Consider the following 23,501-nt stretch of genomic DNA (forward strand, 5'->3'; position numbering starts at 1 on the left):
GCCTTAAACTTCCTTTTTAGTTGCTATTGTAATATTCCTCTATATTTAACTTTATACTGGTTAAATGTAAATTGATTGTTTGATTTGTTAGGTATCAGTGATATACTGTTGCCTAGTTTGAAAGATGAAAATATGAAAACAATTACATTGTATCACTGTTATACCCTGCAAACTCACATTTTATTGGATCTACTCATTTGTAAACTTTGAAAAAGAACTCACTATCAGTGATCCCATTTTCAATTACATTTTCCAGGGATACCTACCACCAGTATTCTAAAACTTACCTGGATAACTCCCAATTAAAAATTTGTCCTCTGCTAACAATGGGTCTTCTTGTTCCAACTTGAAGATCACTTCAGGTTCTATAGAGCAATACCCTGTAAAATGGAACATAATTTAGGACATGGGTTCACTGCAAGGGCTTTGATGATTCTGAATGTGAAAGAAGGAGCAGCTATAAGAGTGGCACAGTAATGTAACTCACTTGACTGCTTATTTGGGGAGGCTAAAAACAAAAATACATTCTGATGCTCAAAAAGATCTCTTTACACCCCTAAATCCCAAGCCGAAGTAACATAAATTCTAATGAAAGTACATATTTATTAGTTACAGTGAGAGAGACAGCTATGGAGATCTACATAAAGGTCCTGTGAATCTTTGAGTGGATACTAATTTGACACATGTAAAGAAACTACCTAGGCGTGGGAAATTACCAGAAAAAAACAGAATGCGCACACACGGAAGCACCACACAGAAGTGGGAAGTTTGTATTTCCAGAGTGGAGAAGCAAAAAGATCCTCAGTAAGACTCCTCATCAGAAAAAGTGGGGTGATATAATCTAATTACTCAAAGAAAAGGACTATCAGCCAAGAATCCTGGAAAATGATCTTTCAAAGATAAAGGCCAAATAAAAATATTTCCAGATGAACAAAAATTGAGAGATGTTTCTTGCTAAAACACCCACCTTACAAGATACACTAAAGAAAGTTCTCTTGACTGATTTAAAAAGTAACCGTATAAAACAATGACTACAGGTGTGCAATGTTCGCTTTCTAACACACAGAAGTAATTTTTATATTTCCCAATAAAATCATAAAAGAGGTAGGTGGGAGTCAAGATATACTATACTAAGAAAATAACACCAAACAATACACAGTAACAAATGAAAAACAGAAATTAACAATATATTAACATGTATTACAACAATTAACATACAACAATACCAAAAAGGGAAAGGGCAGGGGAGAAGAGAGCTACATAGCAGTAACCTGTATATATGTCTCCAAAGCTAAGTTAATATAAATTTGATATAGATTCTGGTAACTTCAGGTGTATATAGTGAATCCTAAAGAAACAACTAAAGAAATAAACTCTAAAAAATATTGTGAAAAATCATTAAAGAAACTAAAATGTTATATTAAAAAATATTCACATACTACAAAACACTAGTAGAGAAATCAAGAACATTTCATGACACATGTAGAAAACAAAATGTAAAATGGCAGACAAATACCCATATATATAAATGATAATATTAAATGGAAAAAACGAAACAATTCAGAGATAAAGCAGAAATTGTCAGACTAGATTTCAAAAACGAAAAACAAGATCCAACTACATCCAACTACATGCTGCCTAAGGAGATACACATTACATTCAAACAAAGATGTTGAAAGTAAAGACAAGGGAAAAAGATATTTCACGCAAACAACAACATAGGAAAGCTATACTAATATCAAAGAAAATACATTTTAAATTCAAAAATGTTATTAGTGATAGAGATATTTACAATGACAAAAAGGTAAATCCATCAAGAAGATGTTATATCAATTATAAACATACACACATGCAACAACTGAGACCAAAAACACATAAAGTTGAAACTGACCAGTGAAAGGAAAAAAATACAACTAAACAACAACAGTTGGAGACTTCACCATCACTCTTTCAATAATGAATAGAGTAACTATATAGGAAATACATGATTGGAACAGAACTATAAACCAACTACACCTAACAGACATATGGATAGCACATTCCACGGAACATGAGCACAATTTACATCATTCTAAAATGCACATAAAACATTCTCAAGGACATACCATGTCCGAAGTCACAAAACACACCTGAAAAAACTTAAGAGTATAGAAATAACACAAAGTATCTTTTCTGACCACAATAGAATGAAATCAGAAAACAGTAATATAAAGAAATTTTGGAAATTCACAAATATGTAAAAATTGAACATCTGTCTCCTAAATAACTAAGGACCAAAGAGAAAATTACAAGGAAAATTGAAAATACTTTTTGATGATCGAAAGTGAAGGCAGAAGATTCCAAAACTTATGGGATGCAGCAAAAACAGTATTTAGAAGGAAATTGATAGCCATAAAAAAACTGTACAGTTGACTCTTGAACAATGCAGGTACAACAGGCCAACCACATGCAGTTGAAAATCGACACGTAAGTATTGACTCCCCAAAACTTGAGTTAAACTCAGTATCCATGGGGAGTTGGTTCCAGGACGACCCCATCTCACGGACACTAACATCCACAGCTGATATAAAATAACATAAAACAATGAATACCGTCGGCCCTCCACATCCACAGACTGCCAACCAGATTGAAAATACTGTTTTCAATGTGCAGTTGGTTGAATCTGCAAAACGCAAAACCCAGAGATGTGCAGGGCCGATTGTAGATTAATGAAACAAAATCCATGTATAAGTGGACCCATGTTGCTGAAGGGTCAAGTGTATTAAGAAAGAAGATCTCAAATCAATAACCTAATCCTTCCATTCATGCAAAGTACAAACAAAAGCAAAGTCAATCTAACCCAAACACAAGGAAACAAACAATGAAGATTGGATTAGAAATTCATGAAAGAAAGAATAGAAAATCAATGTAACCATAGTTGGTTCTTTGAAAAGATCAGTAAAACTGAAAACTCTTTAGCTAGATTAACCACAGAATAAAGAGAGAAGACTCAAATTATTAAAATCAGAAATTAAAGACATGACATTACTATTGACTATATAGAAATAAAAAATGAGCACAAAAGAATATTATGAACAATTGTATGCCAATATATTAGATAACTGAGGTAAAAGGGACAAATTCCAGGAATGACACAAACTATAGAAACTAACTCAAGAAGAAATAGAAAGTCTAAAAGTTATCACAAGAGATTCCATCAGTAACAAGAATACTACCCACAAAGAAAAGTCCAATACCATATGGCTTTATGGCTGAATTCTACCAAACGTTTAAAGAAAAAGAATCCCAATTGTCCACAAACTCTCCCAAATGACAGAAAAGAGAATACTTCCTATCTCATTGAATAGGCCGGCATTACCCTGATACCAAAACTAGATAAAGTCATCACAAAAAAACTACACACCAATATCTCTTATGAATACAGATACAAAAATCGCCATCAAAACACTAGCAAACTGAATCTAGAAACTTTATGTGTATTATATACCATGACCAAGTGGGATTTATCCCAAGTATGCAAGGTTGGTGTAACATCCAAAACTCCAATCAGTGTAATTCACCATATCAAAAGAAGTTAAAAAAAACCCACAGGATCATCTTCATAGACACAGAAAAAGCATTATAACAAAACTCAACCCTCTTTCATGATAAAAATACTCAACACACTAGGAACAGAATGGAACTTCCTCAATCTCATATAGGGTATGTAAGAAAACCCCATAGCTAGCATCATACTGCATGATCAGATGCTGGAGATTTCCCCATAAGATTAGAATATTAGATTAGAGTGAATATTCGGATATTTACTCTCGACAAATCTATTCACTATTGTACTGTAAGTTCTAGCTAGGTCAATTAGGCAACAGAAAGAAAAGTTATCCAGATTAGAAACAAAGAAATCAAACAATATTCACACATGAAATTATCTTCCATAGCAAGAATTCTAAGGAGGGCTGTTAAAAGTGAAACATCAATAATGGAGTCAGACTCCATTACAATTCACCTATGATGTTTGATGACAGAAAGATGCCATGTTTCACTGAACTGGATTTGAACTCATGAACTAACATGGCACTCTACAAGGACTGCAACCTGAGGTTGTGAAGAAAGTGAAAGTTGTTTGTTCAAGAGCCCAGTGCTGTGCACTTTGAGAAGTGACATTAAGTCCTTTGGTCATCATCAATTACAATCTAGCGCTTCAAAGGAGATCTGGAGTCTCTTCATGTCGGCTTATATTATGGCTTTAGTATGGCCAGACTCATGTGTAACCTTGATTTACATGTTTGGGTATCAGTGAGGCAAGATGTCCAGAGTTCTTTCCCCCAAAGGGAACTAAAGTGGACATGGAATTCTGGTTGTCAATGGTTGAACCACACAGTTCATTGGCAATGGCCCAAATGTCTGTAAAACGGTGCAGAGGGGACCCATACTGGCTAGTGCATCCTCCAGTGCCAAGATGAGTGCTTGAACTTTGGCCAGTTGTACTGTCTTGGGTCTCATCTTTACAAAAGAAATCCCAGTTAAAGGATGAAAAGAAGCAGCTCTCCAGGGAGTTCTGTTACGAGTCACAGTGGCACTGCCATCTGCAAAATGAGCGAACTCCTTCTGCTGTTCGTTCAGTTGATCCCAAGAGGTTCCCTAGGGGGTCAACGGTCTGGAATAAGGATGACCTCCTCCAGCACTGCACCATCTACCAAAGGACTGAGCACAAGGCAGACCACCTCCCGCTGCATGTGGGATGTGCCAGAGAGCTCTTGTGTGTATCTGTCTTGTAAATACCACTTCTGCTTCAGCCAGGAGGTCTCACTGGCCATCCCGAGGTTGAGGGACACTGCTTCTAGGACACATGGCACACTGCGCAGCTGAGTACTGAGAGTCACAGACTCCGGACCTGTGAGTATCTATTTCCAGGAAAGGCAAGTGTGCAGTCCACAATGCTGCTCTAATGGCATGTAACACGATAACGGGGGCAGTTTCCCGCATCAGAGGTTCATGGGCATTTCATGGGAAGAATGGGTGATGCGGAAAGTCCAAGAGGCATGAAAAGAGGTTGCTGAAGCCTCTACAGCAAGAGTCTCTCAGGGACAGAAGTGTCTCTTACATCACAATTCAGACAGATTCTAGAGCGTTTGGTTGTAGGAAACCCCATGCGAAGCAGATGATTTGTGACTAATATTATAAAATTTGTTAAAAGGTATATGTTGTCACCAAAAACCAAACGGAAAAAAAAAAGTACAAGTATTGGTAATGTTGAGAATATGGAGAATGCTAAGAGCTATTTCATGAATGTCAGGAATACGTAAGTCCCTCAATTGACCAAATAATTCCCAGGAATTTAACTGAGGTGGTGGGGCTTTGTACTAAGGATGTGACAATAGCTCATTACGTTTTGTGAGCTCTTTTATGAGTATCTGTATGTCGAGAATGACTATGTCAAATGTGTCTCCTCAGAGGAGCACGTCATCAATGTAATGATCACATCTGTGCTCCTGAAGCAAGTTGGATGTGATTAAGAACTGCATGCAGGGCGGCCAGTTAGCTCAGTTGGTTAGAGGGTAAGCTCTTAACAACAAGGTGTCCGGTTCGATTCCCACATGAAATGGTGGGCTGCGCCCCTTGGAACTACACTGAAAACCATGACTGGACTTGACTTGGAGCTGAGCTGCGCCCTCCACAACTAGATTGAAGGACAACGACTTGGAGCTGATTGGTCCTTAAAAAAACACACATTGTTACCCAATAAAACTTAAAAAAAAAAAAAAAAAAGAAAGAAACAAAGACCTCGCCTGTAAAGACTGTGTGCAACAGCCATAACTGAGTTCCATTTGTCAAGCTAATGAAGTATTAAGTGTCAGACATGTAATTTCATTACGTTACTTGGGTCACTAGGTCCATGATGCACTACAATGGGTGCTGTGTGACCACAGTGCGTTTGGTTAAGGCAATAATTCCAATGGTTCAGGTGAAGCATAACTATTTGTCCTCTATTCAATACCTGCCCCTATAAGAAGTATCTTGTTCAAATTTACAGGAATTCCCAGATGTAACTGTAATTTGAGCACCAGTATTGATTAAGGCCAAGAAGGATTGCCATTTTGCCAATCAGTGTATCTCAGCAGATGTTAGCTAAGAATATGCTGTAGACGTGCAAAAGAACTTGCTGCCATCTTTTCTTTTTTCGATGAGCATATTTTGGAATTCCAATGGGGTCAATTTGCAGACATCTGTTTCAATTTTTTGTTTCCTCCCTCTGTAACTATCCATGTTTGGGGTGTTTTTTTATGAGGACACAAAAAAGTTTGTTACTCACAGACTGAGGCTTTCAGGAGAAAGCCGGGTAGGTACCTAATGCAGTCTGAACATAGTTTGAAGGAAGGAGCAAGTGGTCCTGGATTTTATTGTGGCATCAGAGGATGGAGCCAGAGTGAGAGTTGCTGTGTATAACTGACAAGTTATAATAAGCCAGGATTTGTGTGGTTTAAATGGCCTCATTCATGCCAAGCACCAAAGGGGCTGACTTTATGATTATCTTGCCCTGATGTGGAGTACAGAGGATTAAGGACATGAGGTTTGTGAGCTGTCAGAGCTAGACATCAAAAATGTAGACAGAGGGGCCGGCCCGGTGGCTCAGGCGGTTGGAGCTCCATGCTCCTGACTCCGAAGGCTGCCGGTTCGATTCCCACATGGGCCAGTGGGCTCTCAACCACAAGGCTGCCAGTTCAACTCCTCGAGTCCCGCAAGGGATGGTGGGCAGCGCCCCCTGCAACTAAAATTGAACACAGCACCTTGAGCTGAGCTGCCACTGAGCTCCCAGATGGCTCAGTTGGTTGGAGCGCATCCTCTCAACCACAAGGTTGCTGGTTCGACTCCCGCAAGGGATGGTGGGCTGTGCCCCCTGTAACTAGCAACGGCAACTGGACCTGGAGCTGAGCTGTGCCCTCCACAACTAAGACTGAAAGAACAACAAGTTGAAGCTGAACAGCACCCTCCACAACTGAGATTAAAAGGACAACAACTTGACTTGAAAAAAAAAAAAAAGAAGACATTGTTAAGAAAATAAGAGCAAGCAACAGATAGGCAGAAAACTTCGCAAAGTGTTTGTCTAATAATGCTCTTGTACTTAGATTATATAAAGAACTCTGTCAAGTCAATGTAACTATTTAAAAAAAAAAACAGTTTCTTAAAAACTGGGGTCTAGGGTGGCTCAGGCAGCTGGAGCTCCGTGCTCCTAATTCTGAAGGCTGCCGGTTCGATTCCCACGTGGGCCAGTGGGCTCTCAACCACAAGGTTGCTGGTTCAACTCCTCGAGTCCTGCAAGGGATGGTAGGCAGGGTCCCCTGCAACTAAGACTGAACCCGGCACATTGAGCTGAGCTGCCTCCCGGATGGCTCAGTTGGTTAGAGCACATCCTCTCAACCACAAGGTTGCTGGTTCAACTCCTCGAGTCCCACAAGGGATGGTGGGCTGCGCCGCCTGCAACTAACAACGGCAACTGGACCTGGAGCTGAGCTGCGCCCTCCACAACTAGCACTGAAAGGACAACAACTTGAAGCTGACCGACACCCTCCACAACTAAGATCGAAAGGACAACAACTTGACTTGGAAAAAAGTCCTGGAAGTACACACTATTCCCCAATAAAGTCCTGTTTCCCTTCCCCAATAAAATCTTCAAAAAAAACCCAATCAAACAAAAAAACCTGGGGTCTAATATATGGTGATGGAAAGAGAACTTACTCTGGATGGTGAACACACAATGTGAGATACAGATAATGTATTACAGAATTGTACCCCTGAAATCTATGTAACTTCACTAACAATTGTCACCCCAATAAACTTCAATTTAAAGGAAAAAAATGGGCTAAGGATTTGAACAGACTTCAAAAAACAAAATATATGCATGGACATAAACTACTTAAAAAGATATTGAACTTCATTAGTCATCAGGAAAATACAAATTAAAACCCAGTAAGATACAAAGACATCTACTAGACTCTTTCAAAAAAAAAATAGTTTAGTCATGCTCCAATATAAAAAATGTTAAAGCACAAAGATATTTAATATGCAGTTATCTAATGCATAAAATGTATTTGCCAGTTGTTTATTATCTAAACTACAGTTCTCTGTTCACATCCAGAAATTTCATTACGACACAAAGTTGTAGGGGAAAAATACGAAAACACTACTTGTTAGAAGTCCAGAGGTAAATTGAAAAACAACATTTATTGGACTTCAAAAATATGGAAAATGTAGAAAAGAATAAAAACTAAAACAAAAATGATTTCTACTCCCACAATTTTAATCGGTCTTTTAATTTTATTTTAAGTATCTCATTTATGACTATAACAAAACAAAACAAAACAAAATAAAGTTAACAGCCATCATGTGAGCACACAGTAAGAAGCTGGCAGCCTGCAACCCAGAAGTGGGTTTCCACCAGACATGGAGTCTACTGGGGCCATGATCCTGGACCTCCAGCCTCCACAACTGTGAGAAATAAACGTTTGCTATTGATTAAAAACAAAAACAAAAAACCATAGTGACCTCCAATCCCACATGTTGGTGAGGATGTAGAGCAACCATAACTATCAGACACTGCTAACGGGCATGCACACTGGCAAAGCCACTTGGAAACATCAAGCAGGTTCCTATAAAGTGACCATAAGAACAAAATAATACCATACTTCGGAATATTTACACAAGAGAAATGAAAAGAAAGGTCTGAACAAAACTTGTACTTAAATGGACACTGCAGCTCTATCCCTAACAGCACAAATAAGGAAAATCCTACGTGTTTATCAACTGGTATATCAATGACAAATTGTGGTGCATACATTCAAAGAAATACTACCTGGGAATAAAAAGAATGGTGAGATACACAAAAGCACACATGAATCTCAAAAGCAAAGTGAAACAAAGAAATGGAGAGAAATTCTGTGTTCTTCAATTGGAAGACTTAATACAGTTAAAATGGCCATATTATCCAAAGTAATACATGGATTCAATGCAATCTCCATAAAAATCCCAATGGCATTTTTTTTAAAGAAACAGAACAAAGAAAAATCATCAGATTTGTATGGAACCACAAAAGATCCTGATTAGCCAAAGCAAACCGGAGAAAAAGGAACAAAGCTGGAGGGTTCATAACCTCTCAATTCAAATTATACAACAAAGAGACAATAATCAAAACAGCATGATATTGGCAGAAAAACAGACACACAGATCAATGTAACAGAAATGAGAGCCCACAAATAAACCCACATATATACAGGCAAATAATTTTCAACAAGGAGCCAAAAACATAGCATGGAGCAAAGAAAGCCTATTCAATAAATTGTGCTGGGAAAATTGGAAAACCACATGCAAAAGGAAATTAGATTGCTATTCGTCACCATACACCAAAACTCACTCAGCATGGATCAAAGACCTAAATATAAGACCGGAAACAATAAAACATGGAGAAGAACCCATAGGTATTAAACTCACAGACCTTGGTCTCACAGCGGATTTTATGAATTTGATCTCAAAGGCAAGGGAAGTTAAAGCAAAAATAAATGAATGGGCAGGGTGGATGGATGGCTCAGTTGGGTAGAGCGCAGGCTCTGAACAAGAGGATTGCCAGTTCAATTCCCACATGGGCCAGCGAGCTGCGCCCTCCACAACTAGATTGAAAACAACGAGCTGCCACTGAGCTTCTAGAGGGGCAGCCAAATGGCTCAGTTGGTTAGAGCGTGAGCTCTCAACAACAAGGTTGCCGGTTCAATTCCCGCATGGGATGGTGGGTTGCGCTCCCTGCATCTAAAGATTGAAAACCACAATGACTGGACTTGGAGCTCAGCTGCCCCCTCCAAAACTAGATTGAAGGACATCGATTTGGAGCTAATGGGCCCTGTAGAAAAACACTGTTCCCCAATAAAAAACAAAATAAAATAAATTAAAAAATAAAGTAAATAATGAATGAATGAATGGGACTATATCAAACAAAAAATCTTTTGAACAGCAAAAGAAACTATCAATAAAACAAAGAGGCAACCAACAGAATCGGAAAAGATATTTATAAAAAAGCCTATGATAAGGGGCCAATATCCAAAATATATAAAGAACTCATATAACTCAACGACAATGACAAAAACTAAACAATCCAATGAAAAAATGGGCAGAGGACCAGGACAGATACTCATTCCAAGAAGACATGTAAATGGCCACCAGATATATGAAAAGATGCTCAACTTCACTAGCTATTAGGGAACGGCAAATCAAAACAAAAGTGCAATACCACCTCACACCTGTGAGAATGGCTATTATCATTAAGAGAAGTAATAAGAAGTGTTGGAGAGGTTGTGGGGGGAAAAGGAACCCTCATACACTGCCTGTGGTAATGTAAATTGGTACAGCCACTATGGAAAACAGTATGGCGGTTCCTCAAAATATTAAGAATACAATTACTACCATGTTACCCAGCAATCTCTCTTCTCAGTATCTACCCAAAAATATCTGAAAACATTTATCTGTAAAGATTTATGTACCCTTATGTTCATTGCAGCATTATTCACAATGGCAAAGACATGGAAACAACCAAAGTGTCTTTTGATAGATGGCTGGATAAAGAAGACGTAGTACCTAGGTATATACAATGAATTATTCACCATGCCAAAAGATGAAATACTGCCATTTGCGAACATGGATGGAACTTGAGATTATCATGCTAAGTGAAGTAAGTTAAATGAAAAGTCGAGAAATATATGATTCCACTCATATGTGGAATATAAAACAAAAGCAAAAAACGAGTAAGACAAAGAAACAAAAATTCATAGACAACAATATGGTGGTTACCAAAGGGAAAGGCGTGTTAGAAAGGATAAATAGGGCCACATATATGATGATGGAAGGAGATTTGACATTGCATGGTGAACACACAATGCAATATACAAATGACGTATTATAGACTTGTACACTTGAAACCTGTATCACTTTATTAACCAATGTCACTTCAACAATTTAATAAAATTTAAAAAAGAGCTAAGTACAGTGTTTCCCTGAAAGTAAGACCTAGCCAGACAATCAACTCTAATGCGTCTTTTGGAGTAAAAATTAATATAAGACCTGGTCTTATTTTACTATAAGCCCAGGTATAATATAATATAATATAATATGATATGATATCGGGTATAATATAATACCGAGTCTTATATTAATTTTTGCTCCAAAAGACACATTAGAGCTGATTGTCCAGCTAGGTCTTATTTTCGGGGAAACACATTAAAAGAATCAAGAATAAAGAGTAAATAATGCACGATATAGAGTAGTACCTCGTTTTCCGAACGTCTTTGTGAACAAACATTTTGGTTTACAAATGTCATAAACCTAGAAGTAAATACTTTGGTTTTTGAACACGCCTCGGAAGTTGAACATGTCACGCGGCTTCCGCTGAGTGCAAGATCCTGAGGCCTAGCTTTTGGCAGTTTTCGAACGTTTCAGAACTCGAACGGTCTTCTGGAATGGATTACGTTAGAGAACTGAGGTACCAATGTATGTAAATTTCTAGAAAGGCAAAACTAATATGACTAAGGAGCCAGGGAGAGGGAAGGTGAGAGAAAAATGACTGCAAAGAGATACAAGGAAACTTTTTGGGGTGACAAAAGTATTTTATATCATTATTTTTTGATGGTGGTGATCACCTATAGGCATTTTCCGAAACTCATCAAATTATACACTGAAAATTATTGACTTTTACTTTATATTAATTACACCCCAAAACAATAATTTCAATACGAACAAGGAGAGAGAGAAAAAAACTTGAATCCCGAAGGGAGTGAGATGGTCAGGTCTGCTCACCCACGGAGACGAGGTGGCTGTAGTTCTCCAGCATCACATCTCTGTAGAGGGCCCGCTGAGCAGGGCCCAGGTGCTGCCACTCCTCCTGGGTGAACTCCACAGTCACGTCCTTGAAGGACACTGAGGCCTGTAACAGCACATTTCTTACTCAATCACAAGGGTTCAGAAACAGATGACATGGCAAATACTAGATTTTTTTTATTGGGGAAGGGGAACAGTGTGTATTTCCATGACTTTATTGGAGAACAGTGTGTTTTTCCCAGGACCCATCAGCTCCAAGTCAAGTTGTTGTCCTTCAATCTTAGTTGGGGGGGGGGGGCACACCTCACTGGCCCATATGGGAATAGAACCGGCATCCCCCTTGCTCAGTGATCATGCTCTAACCAAGTGAGCCATCTGGCCATCCCGGCAAATACATTTGAAAATTAATTTCTATCAGGTTTACTGTTGAGAATTTAAAACAATTTGTTATAAAGGAAGCCTATGGGCTAGCCCAGTGGCTCAGGCGTTTGGAGCTCCGTGCTTCTAACGCCAAAGGCTGCCAGTTCGATTCCCACATGGGCCAGTGGGCTCTCAACCACAGGTTGCTGGTTGGACTCCTAAACTGCCGCAAGGGATGGTGGGCTGCGCCCCCTGCAACTAACAACGGCAACTGGACCTGGAGTTGAGATGTGCCCTCATAACTACAATCGAAAGGACAACAACTTGACTTAGAAAAAATCCTGGAACTACACACTGTTCCCCAATAAAGTCCTGTTCCTCTTCCCCAACAACAACAACAACAACTATATATATATGTGTGTGTGTGTATATATATATATATATATATATATATATATATATATATATATACACATACATACATACATATATATATATATGTATATATATATAAAGGAAGCTTATGATGGTCCTGTCATTGTCTTACACTGTGATCATTGTCTTACACTGAGAGAGTACTCACATAATTGGCACAAATAGTACTCTTATGCACAGACGTTTGCATTTATTTCTAAGTTATATACCACAGACTGTCAGTTAATATACTAATGATTAAGTTAAGTGATTGTTTTTTAGATATAGCTTTATAACTAGGCATCCTGTCATCTTTTCCCGTGTCCTAGTGAACTGTCCTGAGCACTCTCTAGGGTACACACATCCCCTTGGAGTTCTGCTGGGGTAACAGGGAACCAACGAAGAGTCACCAGTAAGCAATGGAGGTCGTACATATCATCAGATTGGTCTTTCAGACGCGATGCTGTGCAAGAGTGGAGAAAGTTTTACTTAGCAAAGTAGAGGAGACCAATTTAAGGATGTGGAGGGCAATAAGCAAAGTAAAATAAGTCAGACAAATACCGGATGATCTCTAGTACAAAAGACAAACAATTAAGTTCGCGAACTTGTTGCAACAATGGTGCTAACTTTTTCAGATATCAGAGCGATTATTCACTATGAATTTGTGACAACAAGACAAACAGTTAACCAAGTTTACTACTGGAAGTGCTGAAAAGGCTACATGAACAAGTTAGACGACTTGAACTTTTCACCAACAATTCATGGCTCTTGTTATCACGACAAGGCACCAGCTCCCCTACAGACACCAGCACTGTCTGTAGGGGAGTTTTTAGCCAGTAAACAAATAACTATTGGAACACCCTCTCTAGTCACCTGATCTGTCCCCCAATGACCTCTTTCTTTATCCAAAGATAAAGGAAATATTGAAAGGAAGACATTTTGGTGACATTCAGGACGTGAAAGGTAATATGACGACAGCTCTGATGGTCATTCCAGGAAAAAGAGTCCCAAAATTACTTTGAAGGATGAACTAGATGAATGTCTTAGGTGCAAAGTTTCCCAATGGGAGTACTTTAAAGTTGACCACAGTGATATTCAGCAATGAGGTATGTAGCACTTTTTCTAGGATGAATTCGCGAACTTAATTGTCAGAGGTGTACCAGTGGAAAGTACAAAAAAAACCCAGAAAAAACACCTAAGTTCATACTGACAAGACTGGTTGTTGCCAGAGGTGAAGGATGAGGGGTGGGAGAAATGGGTGAACTGTTTTGTTTTTGTAGTCTAAATAAATCAAATTTTTAAAAGAGAGAGCGATGACTTTTATTAACGTTAATCAATGGGAAGGAAGAATGGAAAACAGATCCCTTTAAGAGGAAGGAACAAAATTTTGATCATTACATTTCTGTACTGCTATACCTAGAGAAGCCCCATGAGCAACTGGGTAAATGCTGATGCAACTGAGATAGGGAAAAATATATATACAGATGGCCCGACTTCTCATGATTCAACTTACACATATTTTCACCATTATAATGCTGTGAAAATGATACACCTAATAAATTACATGAGATATTCAACTCTTTATTACAAAATCGTCTCTGTGTTAGATGAGTTTGCCTAACTGGAGGCTAATGTAACTGTTCTGAGCACGATGAAGGGAGACTAAGCTAAGCTATGACGGTTGGTAGGTTAGCGGTACTAACTCCATTTCTGACCTACGGTATTTTCAACTTACAATGGGTTTATCAGGATATAATCCCGTCATAGGCAGAGGGGCATCTGAATATATGGGTGTCTGCCCCTGGTTCCCGGCACATAAAAGGGGGGTCTAAAACTGATGTATACAGTCATTTCAATCACACAATATCAGAGCACATTTTGAAGATAGCAAGGTAGATTCTAACACTTTTTGGAAGAGGTAAAGGATTTACACTATTCAAAACAACAATGAAAACGAACGAGGAAGGGAGATTCACAATACTGATTTCAAGACTTATTTCAGACGATCTGAAGAGACATTTCTCCAAAGAGGACATACAAATGGCAAATAGACATATGAAAAAATGCTCAACATCACTAATCATCAGAGAAATGCAAATCAAAACCACAATGAGATATCACCTCACCCCAGTCAGAATGGCTATCATCAACAAGACAAATAGTAACAAGTGGTGGAGAGGCTGTGGAGAAAAAGGAACCCTCATACACTGTTGGTGGGAATGCAGATTGCTGCAGCCATTATGGAAGGAAGTGTGGAGGTTCCTCAAAAAATTACGAATAGAATACCATATGACCCAGCAATCCCTCTCCTGGGTATCTACCCAAAAAATCTGAAAACATTTATACATAAAGACACGTGTGCTCCAATGTTCACTGCAGCTTTATTTACAGTGGCCAAGACATGGAAACAAACAAAATGTCCTTCGATAGATGAATGGATAAAGAAGTTGTGGTATATATACACAATGGAATACTATTCGGCGGTAAGAAAAGATGACATAGGAACATTTGTGACAACATGGATGGATCTTGAGAGTATAATGCTAAGCGAAATAAGTCAGATAGAAAAAGCAGAGAACCATATGATTTCACTGATATGTGAAAACAACAAAAACAACAAAAGAACAAGACAAACAAATGAGAAACAAAAACTCATAGACACAGACAATAGTTTAGTGGTTACTAGAGGGTAAGGGGGGTGGGGGTGGGAGATGAGGGTAAAGGGGATCAAATACATGGTGATGGAAGGAGAACTGACTGTAGGTGGTGAACATACAATGGGATTTATAGATGATGTAATACAGAATTGTACACCTGAAATCTATGTAATTTTACTAACAACTGTCATCCCAATAAATTTTTAAAAAAAGACTAATTTTACAGCAACAATAATGAAGACAGTATAGTATTAGCAAAACGACTGACAAACATCAACAGAAGAGAATACTGACGAGAAACAGACCCACAAATAATGAAGAATCAAATGATTCCTAACAAAGGTGCCAAAGCAATTCCATGGAGAAGATAATATTCTTTTCAACATATTTTATTGGTATTATCAAATATACATCAACAAAAATAAGTCATCTTGATCTATGCCTTGCACCATAAAAGTTAACTCAAAATGATCACAGGCCCTACTATATAACTTACAAAAACAGGAGAGAAAATCTTTGTGACCTTGTTTCAGGAAGATTTTTTTTTTTCATATGACCGAAAAATCATAAAAGATGAAAATTTTGAAAACTTGATTGATTAAACACTTCTACTCTTTGAAAGATACATGGTGAGAGAAAAACAGGAGAGAAATATAATCTTTAACAAATGGGTTTTATACTCAAAATCGTCACACAAAAATCCTCCTGCAAATAACAGGGAATTTTTCTCATATACAATACAGGGGAAAAAATATTACACAAAGAAAAACAAAGCATGAAAGTGTCACTTTCTTATGAGGCTAACATAACCACACCACCAAAATTGGATAGGAACACGGGAAAAGGAAATGATAGGCTCACCTAACTTGTGATACAGATACTTATTATAAGTACAAGCTGAAAGATCCCAGCCAACTCATCAGCAAGTAGGGTGTATATGGGAAATCAACAATGAATTAATACTAGAAAATTCATTTTGCTACTCACAATACTTATTGATTACAGGAAATAAACTGTCTTTATTTTAATAGATACACAAGAAGTACTTAACATAATTCAATGCACATTCACGACTAAACTGAAATCTCAGCAAATTGTCAATTAGAGGGAATATACGAATCAAAGTTTACCTACCAAGATCCTACTGCAAACATGAGACCTAATGCAGAAACTGTATATTTTCCCTCAAGAGTGGCTTTATTCCTATTTCTCTTTTGCACTGAATATATGGACCCTTATAAACCTCATAAATCCATCACAATGCAAACTGGAAAATGAACAAAGTACTCACTTGAGATGTGTTCATTCTGCTGCTCTGGGGCGATTGTAGAGAACTGGGAAGGTTCCATTGGGAGGCCAAGGAACGACCCTGCAGGGGCGGCACCACCTGTCCACATGAGACGGGAAGTGGTCACGTGGACTAAACCATACAGCTTTACATTGACTCAACTTCTCTCTGGCTAAAGAACAACCTAGTTGATTTCCTGAATGATTAACATAAACAACTTAGTTGCATTCAAGTATATACAGGACAAGGTATTGCTCTTTCACTAAAATTAACATAAAATACTCAGTCTGCATTACTGAACTGTTTTCCTATTAACACTGCTTATTATCTCTAAGGAGGAAACCCACAGAAAGCCCAGTAAAAGGAGTATGGAGAGCTTTAGGGCAAGAATGTTTCATTTTAGTTTTAATTGGGTTACAGTTTCTCAAAAGATCCTTTTCATAAGATAGTTTTGGTGACTTCCTGTGAGATAGTGAATTGCGCTTGTTTTCCTCCTGGCTCTGTCACAAACTGATTGTCCCTTGACAAATCACTGAACTTCTTGGTCCGATATCTTTAAAGCTTTGAAGAGTCAGTAGTAGATCACCATGGAAACCCTTCAGGAGCCATGTTTTGGGATTCTATGAGTTCAGGATAAGTCAATAATGTCACATGGGCATCTACGAGAGTAGCACAATGTTGTAAAGAGTGAAGAGCCAGGACGCCATTAAGCAACAAATGGGGACAGAATTTCCACCTGGTGTCTGGTTGCCCATTACCTCAACCTCACCCTCACAAGCTCTCCGACAAAGTGGCCAACCCTGGGCAGCATACCCCAGGGCCACCCCAGACTCAAAGATGACCCAAATCCTCCACTGTCACAGCTCAGTGTGGTGGCTACAGTATGTGGCAGTATCTCCAAATCCGGATAGAAGGATGAAGAACTTCTGACTGCAAATTTAGGCCATGCTGCTTCCTGTGTTCTTTTGCCTCAGCTCTGAAGCTCTCCTGAGGAGAGTAAAGAACAGGGCTGTTCTCTTCCAGGGAACACTCCTGTTCCTGGAGACCTCCTGATTCCTCCATTACAGGAAATGTTTCCCAAAATCTCAGACCTGCCTCTGGGAAACAAATTCACGTAAGGGCGACAAACCTGACACGCTTGGAATGCCTAAAATTTCAGATATAAAACACAAACAACCTGCCAGTGCAGAAAGACCTAGGAGCCTCTGTCTGACCTAAGGATTCTGATGAGACACCAGAAATTCCGGAATACACCTGACAGTGCTGAGAGTCCATTCACATTCACTTCCAGTTTTACCCACACGTATGTAGGTACAGGTCACTCTCTTAAGTGCTATGAAACGTGTAATGATGGTTTTAGGTAGGTGTGGTATTTAGATATATCCTGAGATTTAAAGCACATCTGCTCCTAATTCGGAGCTCCATCATCCCGAGCTTGTGAGCTGAGCAATACGCTCCAGCAACCTCGGCCTCGGTTGCTTTCTTTTATTCTAATGCAGATGGTTATGCCTACCTCATATATTGGATGTGAGGTTTACAAAAGCCACCCAGTGAAGAGAAAGACCTAAGTACCTTCTGAATATAATGGCAATTGACATTTACTCAGTTGGTTATTTGCTTTATAAGCGAGAACTTCTCTCTCAAAACGCAATTATTTTTCAATGAGAAATCGGACTGAGGCAGGTTCCTTCTGTCGTCCCTGCCTACAGGTGACAGAGCTGGACTTTACCTGGTAGATTTAGCCCCAGAGCGCCTCTCTCACCACAGACTCACCGCCCGTGCTTTCTGGCTCTCACGGTCTCATTATAACCGCACTTTCCCCTCCTGCTGCTAAAACTGGGTTTTCCCTGGGCGGAGGCTGGCGGGCCCCGCACAAGGTCCCCGGACCCGGCCGGCACCGGGCACCTGCTCCTGACCAGGCTCAGTCCCATCTGCGCCCCCGGAACCGGAAGGACAGGGGTCCCCCCAACAGGTACCCGCGGGCTCTGCACTGAAGACCCTGGGGGGGGGGGGGGATTCCCGTGACCTCCCATCCCCTCCTCCACAGACACAAGTCCCCACGCGCTTCAAGCTGGTCTTCAGGTCGCCCAGATTCCCCATCGACCCCGCATTCTCACTTTAGACGCAAAACCTCGGTGCCCCCGCAGAAGACGAGACTCGCCAGATTCTCACCGCGACCAAGAACCGAGCGGAAGCAGGGAGGCGGGACTAGAACTGTAGAGGAGCGGAGGGAGCCTAGAAGACCCGTTCCCAGGGCACGGAGCGGCCGCCAGTTCCGTAGACTACATTTCCCATAGAACACCCTTCTCGCGCCTTTTCCCGATTTAGCAACGTTTCTCCTTTTTTAGATGTTTGTGAGATGTTGCCCTTGACCTTTTCTCTTGCTTGGGTTGTCTCAGAATCCCCAAACATTAAGGGTTAAACTTAAAGTTTACTGCCAAATATAATGCATGGTCCTCGATATAAATCGGGATAGAACAACAGTTGCTAAAGACGTTGGTTACAAATTGCGAACCTTGAATGTGCACTGGGTTACTCTTAAGTGTAAAAATAATAGTGAAATAACAGAGGAAAACATACTGGTTTTATAAAGGCACGTATAGTAAGTATTTATGATTGAAATTATATCTTTGTAAATTTATTTCACAAATTTTTCAGGAAAATCAAATAGACGACATATGTATGGCAAAATTATAAGATTTTTACATAGAAGAGATGGGTGTAGATAAATGGGTATTGTATGGTTTTCTCAATGCTTGAAAACTGTGCAATACAAAGTGAAAAAGGGGGGGGAGGGAATATGTATACTACCTCTATCACTGTACCTTTTAAATTCAAAGCTGCCATGGGAGTTTAAGGTTCATAAAGGTATCTCTTGGGAATAAGGCTGTGACATGGGAATAAAATAATTAAAAATGGAGCACAGCAATACTAAAGAAAGAAGATTTTTCTCACCTTCACCAAACTCTAGCTAGGATTCTCTAAGCCTGCTTCTCGAATAGGACTATCAACTTTGGCCTATAAAGATTTCAACAAAATGCAATTTCTAACAACTCAAGGACTCATCCCTAGGATGACATTAAGCCCCCTTAAAGTGCCTGCCCGAGACCATCTGATCAGCCAAATTATTTGTTTGTTAAAGGTGTTACCGGAGGGCCAAGTCCAGGTTCTTGGCATCTCGAGCAAAGAGTTGAACGAGATACAGAGGTAAAGTAGTGAAAAAGCAGTTTATTGGAAGACGTAGTACACTTCAAAGAAATATTAGCAGATCGGAGCAGTAGAGATGGCTCAAGGGCTCAAGGTGGCATTAGAAAAAGTTCCAAAGAGTGTGGAGGGGGCCAAGCAAAAGAAGAGGCTCAAAAAAGGGCCTGACTGATGAGGACTTGGAGTTTTTATCCTTTTTTCTCTAGAATGGGCTGTTTCTTTCTGGATGTGTCACCACTTGATTGACAAGTGTGATTGACAAGAGGCTATTACCTCATCTTTTTAGACTGCACATGTTCTTTCCCAGAATTCAGTCTGTTATAATGCACTTCCAGGCATATGTATGATATTATAATGATGATATACGGTAATGAGGCCCAGGAGAAATGAAGGTCGTTGTGGCCTTTACTGCGCAGGTGTGAATGACTGGTTTAATCCAGTTGGGTATTTTGTACCCATTTGTTCCCTCATAGAAGTAGGTAATTACAGTGAGAAGGGAAAGTTTTGGACAGAGAGGGGAGGTCTTTCTGGCAATTGCATTCGGTGTGTGATGTTAGACCAATGCCTATCTCTAACTTCCTGCCTTGTTTTCTCCTTGAGAGACATGATCCCCATAAAATCTCTATGGGAAGTTGAGGGACAGGAGTCCTTTTCTTCTCTTTCTGCTTCCTGCTGGGCAGGGGCATAGAACTATCCCTACCTATTGGGGGATCAGATAGGAACTCTCACCGTAGCTGGTCTTAGATGAGAGGGAGGGGTCTCAAGATCTGCCTGGAAGACCATGTTGGCTTCTCTGGTTGTGACTGGCAATCTTGCTGGGGTATCCTCTGTATCCCAAAGGCCCCTAAATGAGGAAAAACAGATTTTAATAAATCCATTAGCTCTATAGAGCCTGTGGCCATTCCACCAGTCATTCAGGTTGTGTCAATTGTCCAGGAGCTGGGCCCAGAATCGGTTGGAAAGAACATTAGGCTTCAATGATTACAATCAACAAGTATACTGGCCTGAGGGAATGTTAAAAAATATGTGGTCTCTGGGACAGAATTGTCCAAGAGTTAGGTCCGGAATGGCTTGGGGGATGTTGGGAAGTCACAGGCTTTTAAGTAATCTGAAGCAGGGGTGAGAGACATTTGGTGATTCAGGCTGGGAGCAATCTGTAGTCTAGGATTCAGAAACTGATTAGAAGAGTAATCAAAACCAGGGGCTAAGGAGCTAAGAAACCAGGTAAAAGGAGACGAAATTTCTACAGTTTAGTGAGGGGGCTCTCCCATATCAAAGCAAACACCTGAAGTTAGTGCACCTGTCTCCCTGTCTCTATGAGAGAGTAGGAGCTTAATGTGTATAACTGCCAGTTTGCAAACCGAGATGGATTTTACATGGACCTATTCCCCCTTCCTGCTTTTTGTACTTTTTCACTTCCCTCGCTCTACTGAGCCCCAGTTCACCCACTCTCTATTCCCTCACTCTCCCATTTAAACTCCCAGTCACCTCTGTACAAATCGAAGTGGAGTTCAGTTCACGCTGGACTCTTTTCTCTATTGCAATTGTATATTACCAATTAAAATTTATTTTCCCCACTTTGTGTCATTTTTGTTTATCTTTGACAAAAAAAAGAATAGTATCTATCAGCAGCACAGCTTACCTCAGGAAAGATAAAAAAGCTAATAACTGTTTCAATGTTGAGGTTTTTCCTCATTGGCAGCCCCCCCCCAAGAGCTCAATCTCCCCCTTATTGGAGATGTCCCCGGCAAGCTCCCCCTAAGAGCTCTGCCCCCTCCTCTTCCCATACCTTATCAGAGATGACTCCTACAGGCACCATAGTTAGAAGCCTCCCTGTCAAAACAAAGTTGAGGGATCACAGCTGCTAGGGACGGATCTCCCTGGCACCCCAGCCAGATTTCCCCCCCTCAACCCGGAGGCCTAAGCATATAAAAGTAAAGCCCCTGACCCCAGTCAGTGCTCAGTTCTTTGGGAAATATCCCACTGGGCCCACTAGTGTAATAACGCTGAGTTCTCCTTGCCCTCTGGGTGCCTCTTGTGTCTCTCGGTCCACGCCATTTTTGCAACATCAACATTACACAATACAGGAAAATATACACAACCCAATATAAGAAAATAGTTACCATGCAAGTGGGTCACATCCCAGAGATGATCCCATTTAAACCCAATATGAGCATCTTCTAGTCCTATTACCAAATAGGGCTGTGGTCATATTATTGTAGAAACTTCTGTTTACTAAATTACATCTAATGAGCATATTTTTGGTAAATATTTTATAGCATCAGTTATTTCTTATGACTGATGGGTTTTTATATTGGATCTTACACCCAGAGAGAAGAAAAAGAATGGAATCATCAAGAAGTTAGTGAAGAGCCGGCCTGGTGGCTCAGGCGGTTGGAGCTCCATGCTCCTAACTCCAAAAGCTACCGGCACGATTCCTACATGGGCCAGTAGGCTCTCAACCACAAGGTTGCTGGTTCGACTCCCACAAGGGATGGTGAGCTGCGCCCCCTACAACTAGCAACGGCAACTGGACCTGGAGCTGAGCTGAGTCCTCCACAACTAAGACTGAAAGGACAACAACTTGAAGCTGAATGGCACTCTTCACAACTAAGATTGAAAGGACAACAACTTGGAAAAAAAAGAATCCTGGAAAAATACACACTGTTCCCCAATAAAGTCCTGTTCCCCTTCCCCAATAAAAAAAAACTGTGATAAAATATACATAACATAAAATTTACCATTTTAACCATTTTCAGGTGTACAGTTCAGCGGTGTTAAGTACTTTCATTCATATTGTTGTGCAACCATCACCACTACCCATATCTAGAACTTTTTCCATATCGAAAACTGAAACTCTGTACCCATGGAATAATGACAGCCATTTCCCTCTACTCCAGTCCCTTGCAACTACTGTTCTACTTTCTGTCTCTTTGAATCTGACTACTCAAGGTACCTCCTATAAGGGGAATCATACAAAACTTGTCCTTCTGTGTTGGTCTTATTTCAAATCGCATAAAATCTTCAGGGTTCATGCATATTGTAACATGAGTCAAAATTGTCCTTTTTTTGATAAGGCTGCACAATATTCCATTTGTATTATATATTACATTTTGTTTATCCATTCATCTGTCAGTGGGCATTTGGGTTAGTTCCACCTTTTGGCTATTGTGAATAATGTTGCTATGAACCTGTGTGTACAAATATCTGTTCAAGTTCTTTATTTTGATTTTTTGCATATATACTCAGAAATAGAATTACTCTATTAAATGGTAATTATATGTTTACTTTTTGGAGGAACTGCCATACCGTTATTCACAGGGGCTGCACTATTTTACATTCCCATCAGCAAGGCACAAAGGTTCTAGATTCTCGCCAGTGTTACCAACACTTGTGTGTTTTGATGATAAATCAATGTGAAGTGGTATGTCTTTGCAGTTTGATTTGCATTTTCCTAATTAGTAGTGTTGAGCATCTTTTTCATGTGCTTCTTGGTTATCTTGTATCTTCTTTTGAGAAATGTCTATTCAATTCATTCGTTGTCTTGAATTGGGTTGTTCATTTTTTATTTTTGAGATTTAGTGGTTCTATATACACTGGATATTAATCCCTTATCAGATATGAGACTTGCAAATATTTTTTCCTATTCTCTGTGTTGTCTTTACTCTGCTGATAGTGTCCTTTGATGCACAAAAGTTTTACATTTTCAAGAAGTTCAATTTGTC

General features: G+C 39.7%; 1 protein-coding gene across 1 annotated transcript in view; it reads right to left on the reverse strand.

Moving 5' to 3' along the window:
• LOC109439570 (uncharacterized) overlaps positions 1-23,501 on the reverse strand; it is a 62,368-nt gene that overhangs the window by 17,926 nt on the left and 20,941 nt on the right. The window contains 4 exon segments of the mRNA XM_088792728.1: positions 288-380; positions 11,833-11,959; positions 16,576-16,671; positions 20,506-20,620. Of these exon segments, the coding sequence (XP_088648854.1) occupies positions 288-380; positions 11,833-11,959; positions 16,576-16,671; positions 20,506-20,559 (370 nt within the window). The 5' untranslated portion in view covers positions 20,560-20,620.

This window comes from Rhinolophus sinicus, chromosome 16, assembly GCF_057876585.1.
Source record: "Rhinolophus sinicus isolate RSI-liver-muscle chromosome 16, RSI-T2T, whole genome shotgun sequence".
NCBI lineage: Eukaryota > Metazoa > Chordata > Mammalia > Chiroptera > Rhinolophidae > Rhinolophus > Rhinolophus sinicus.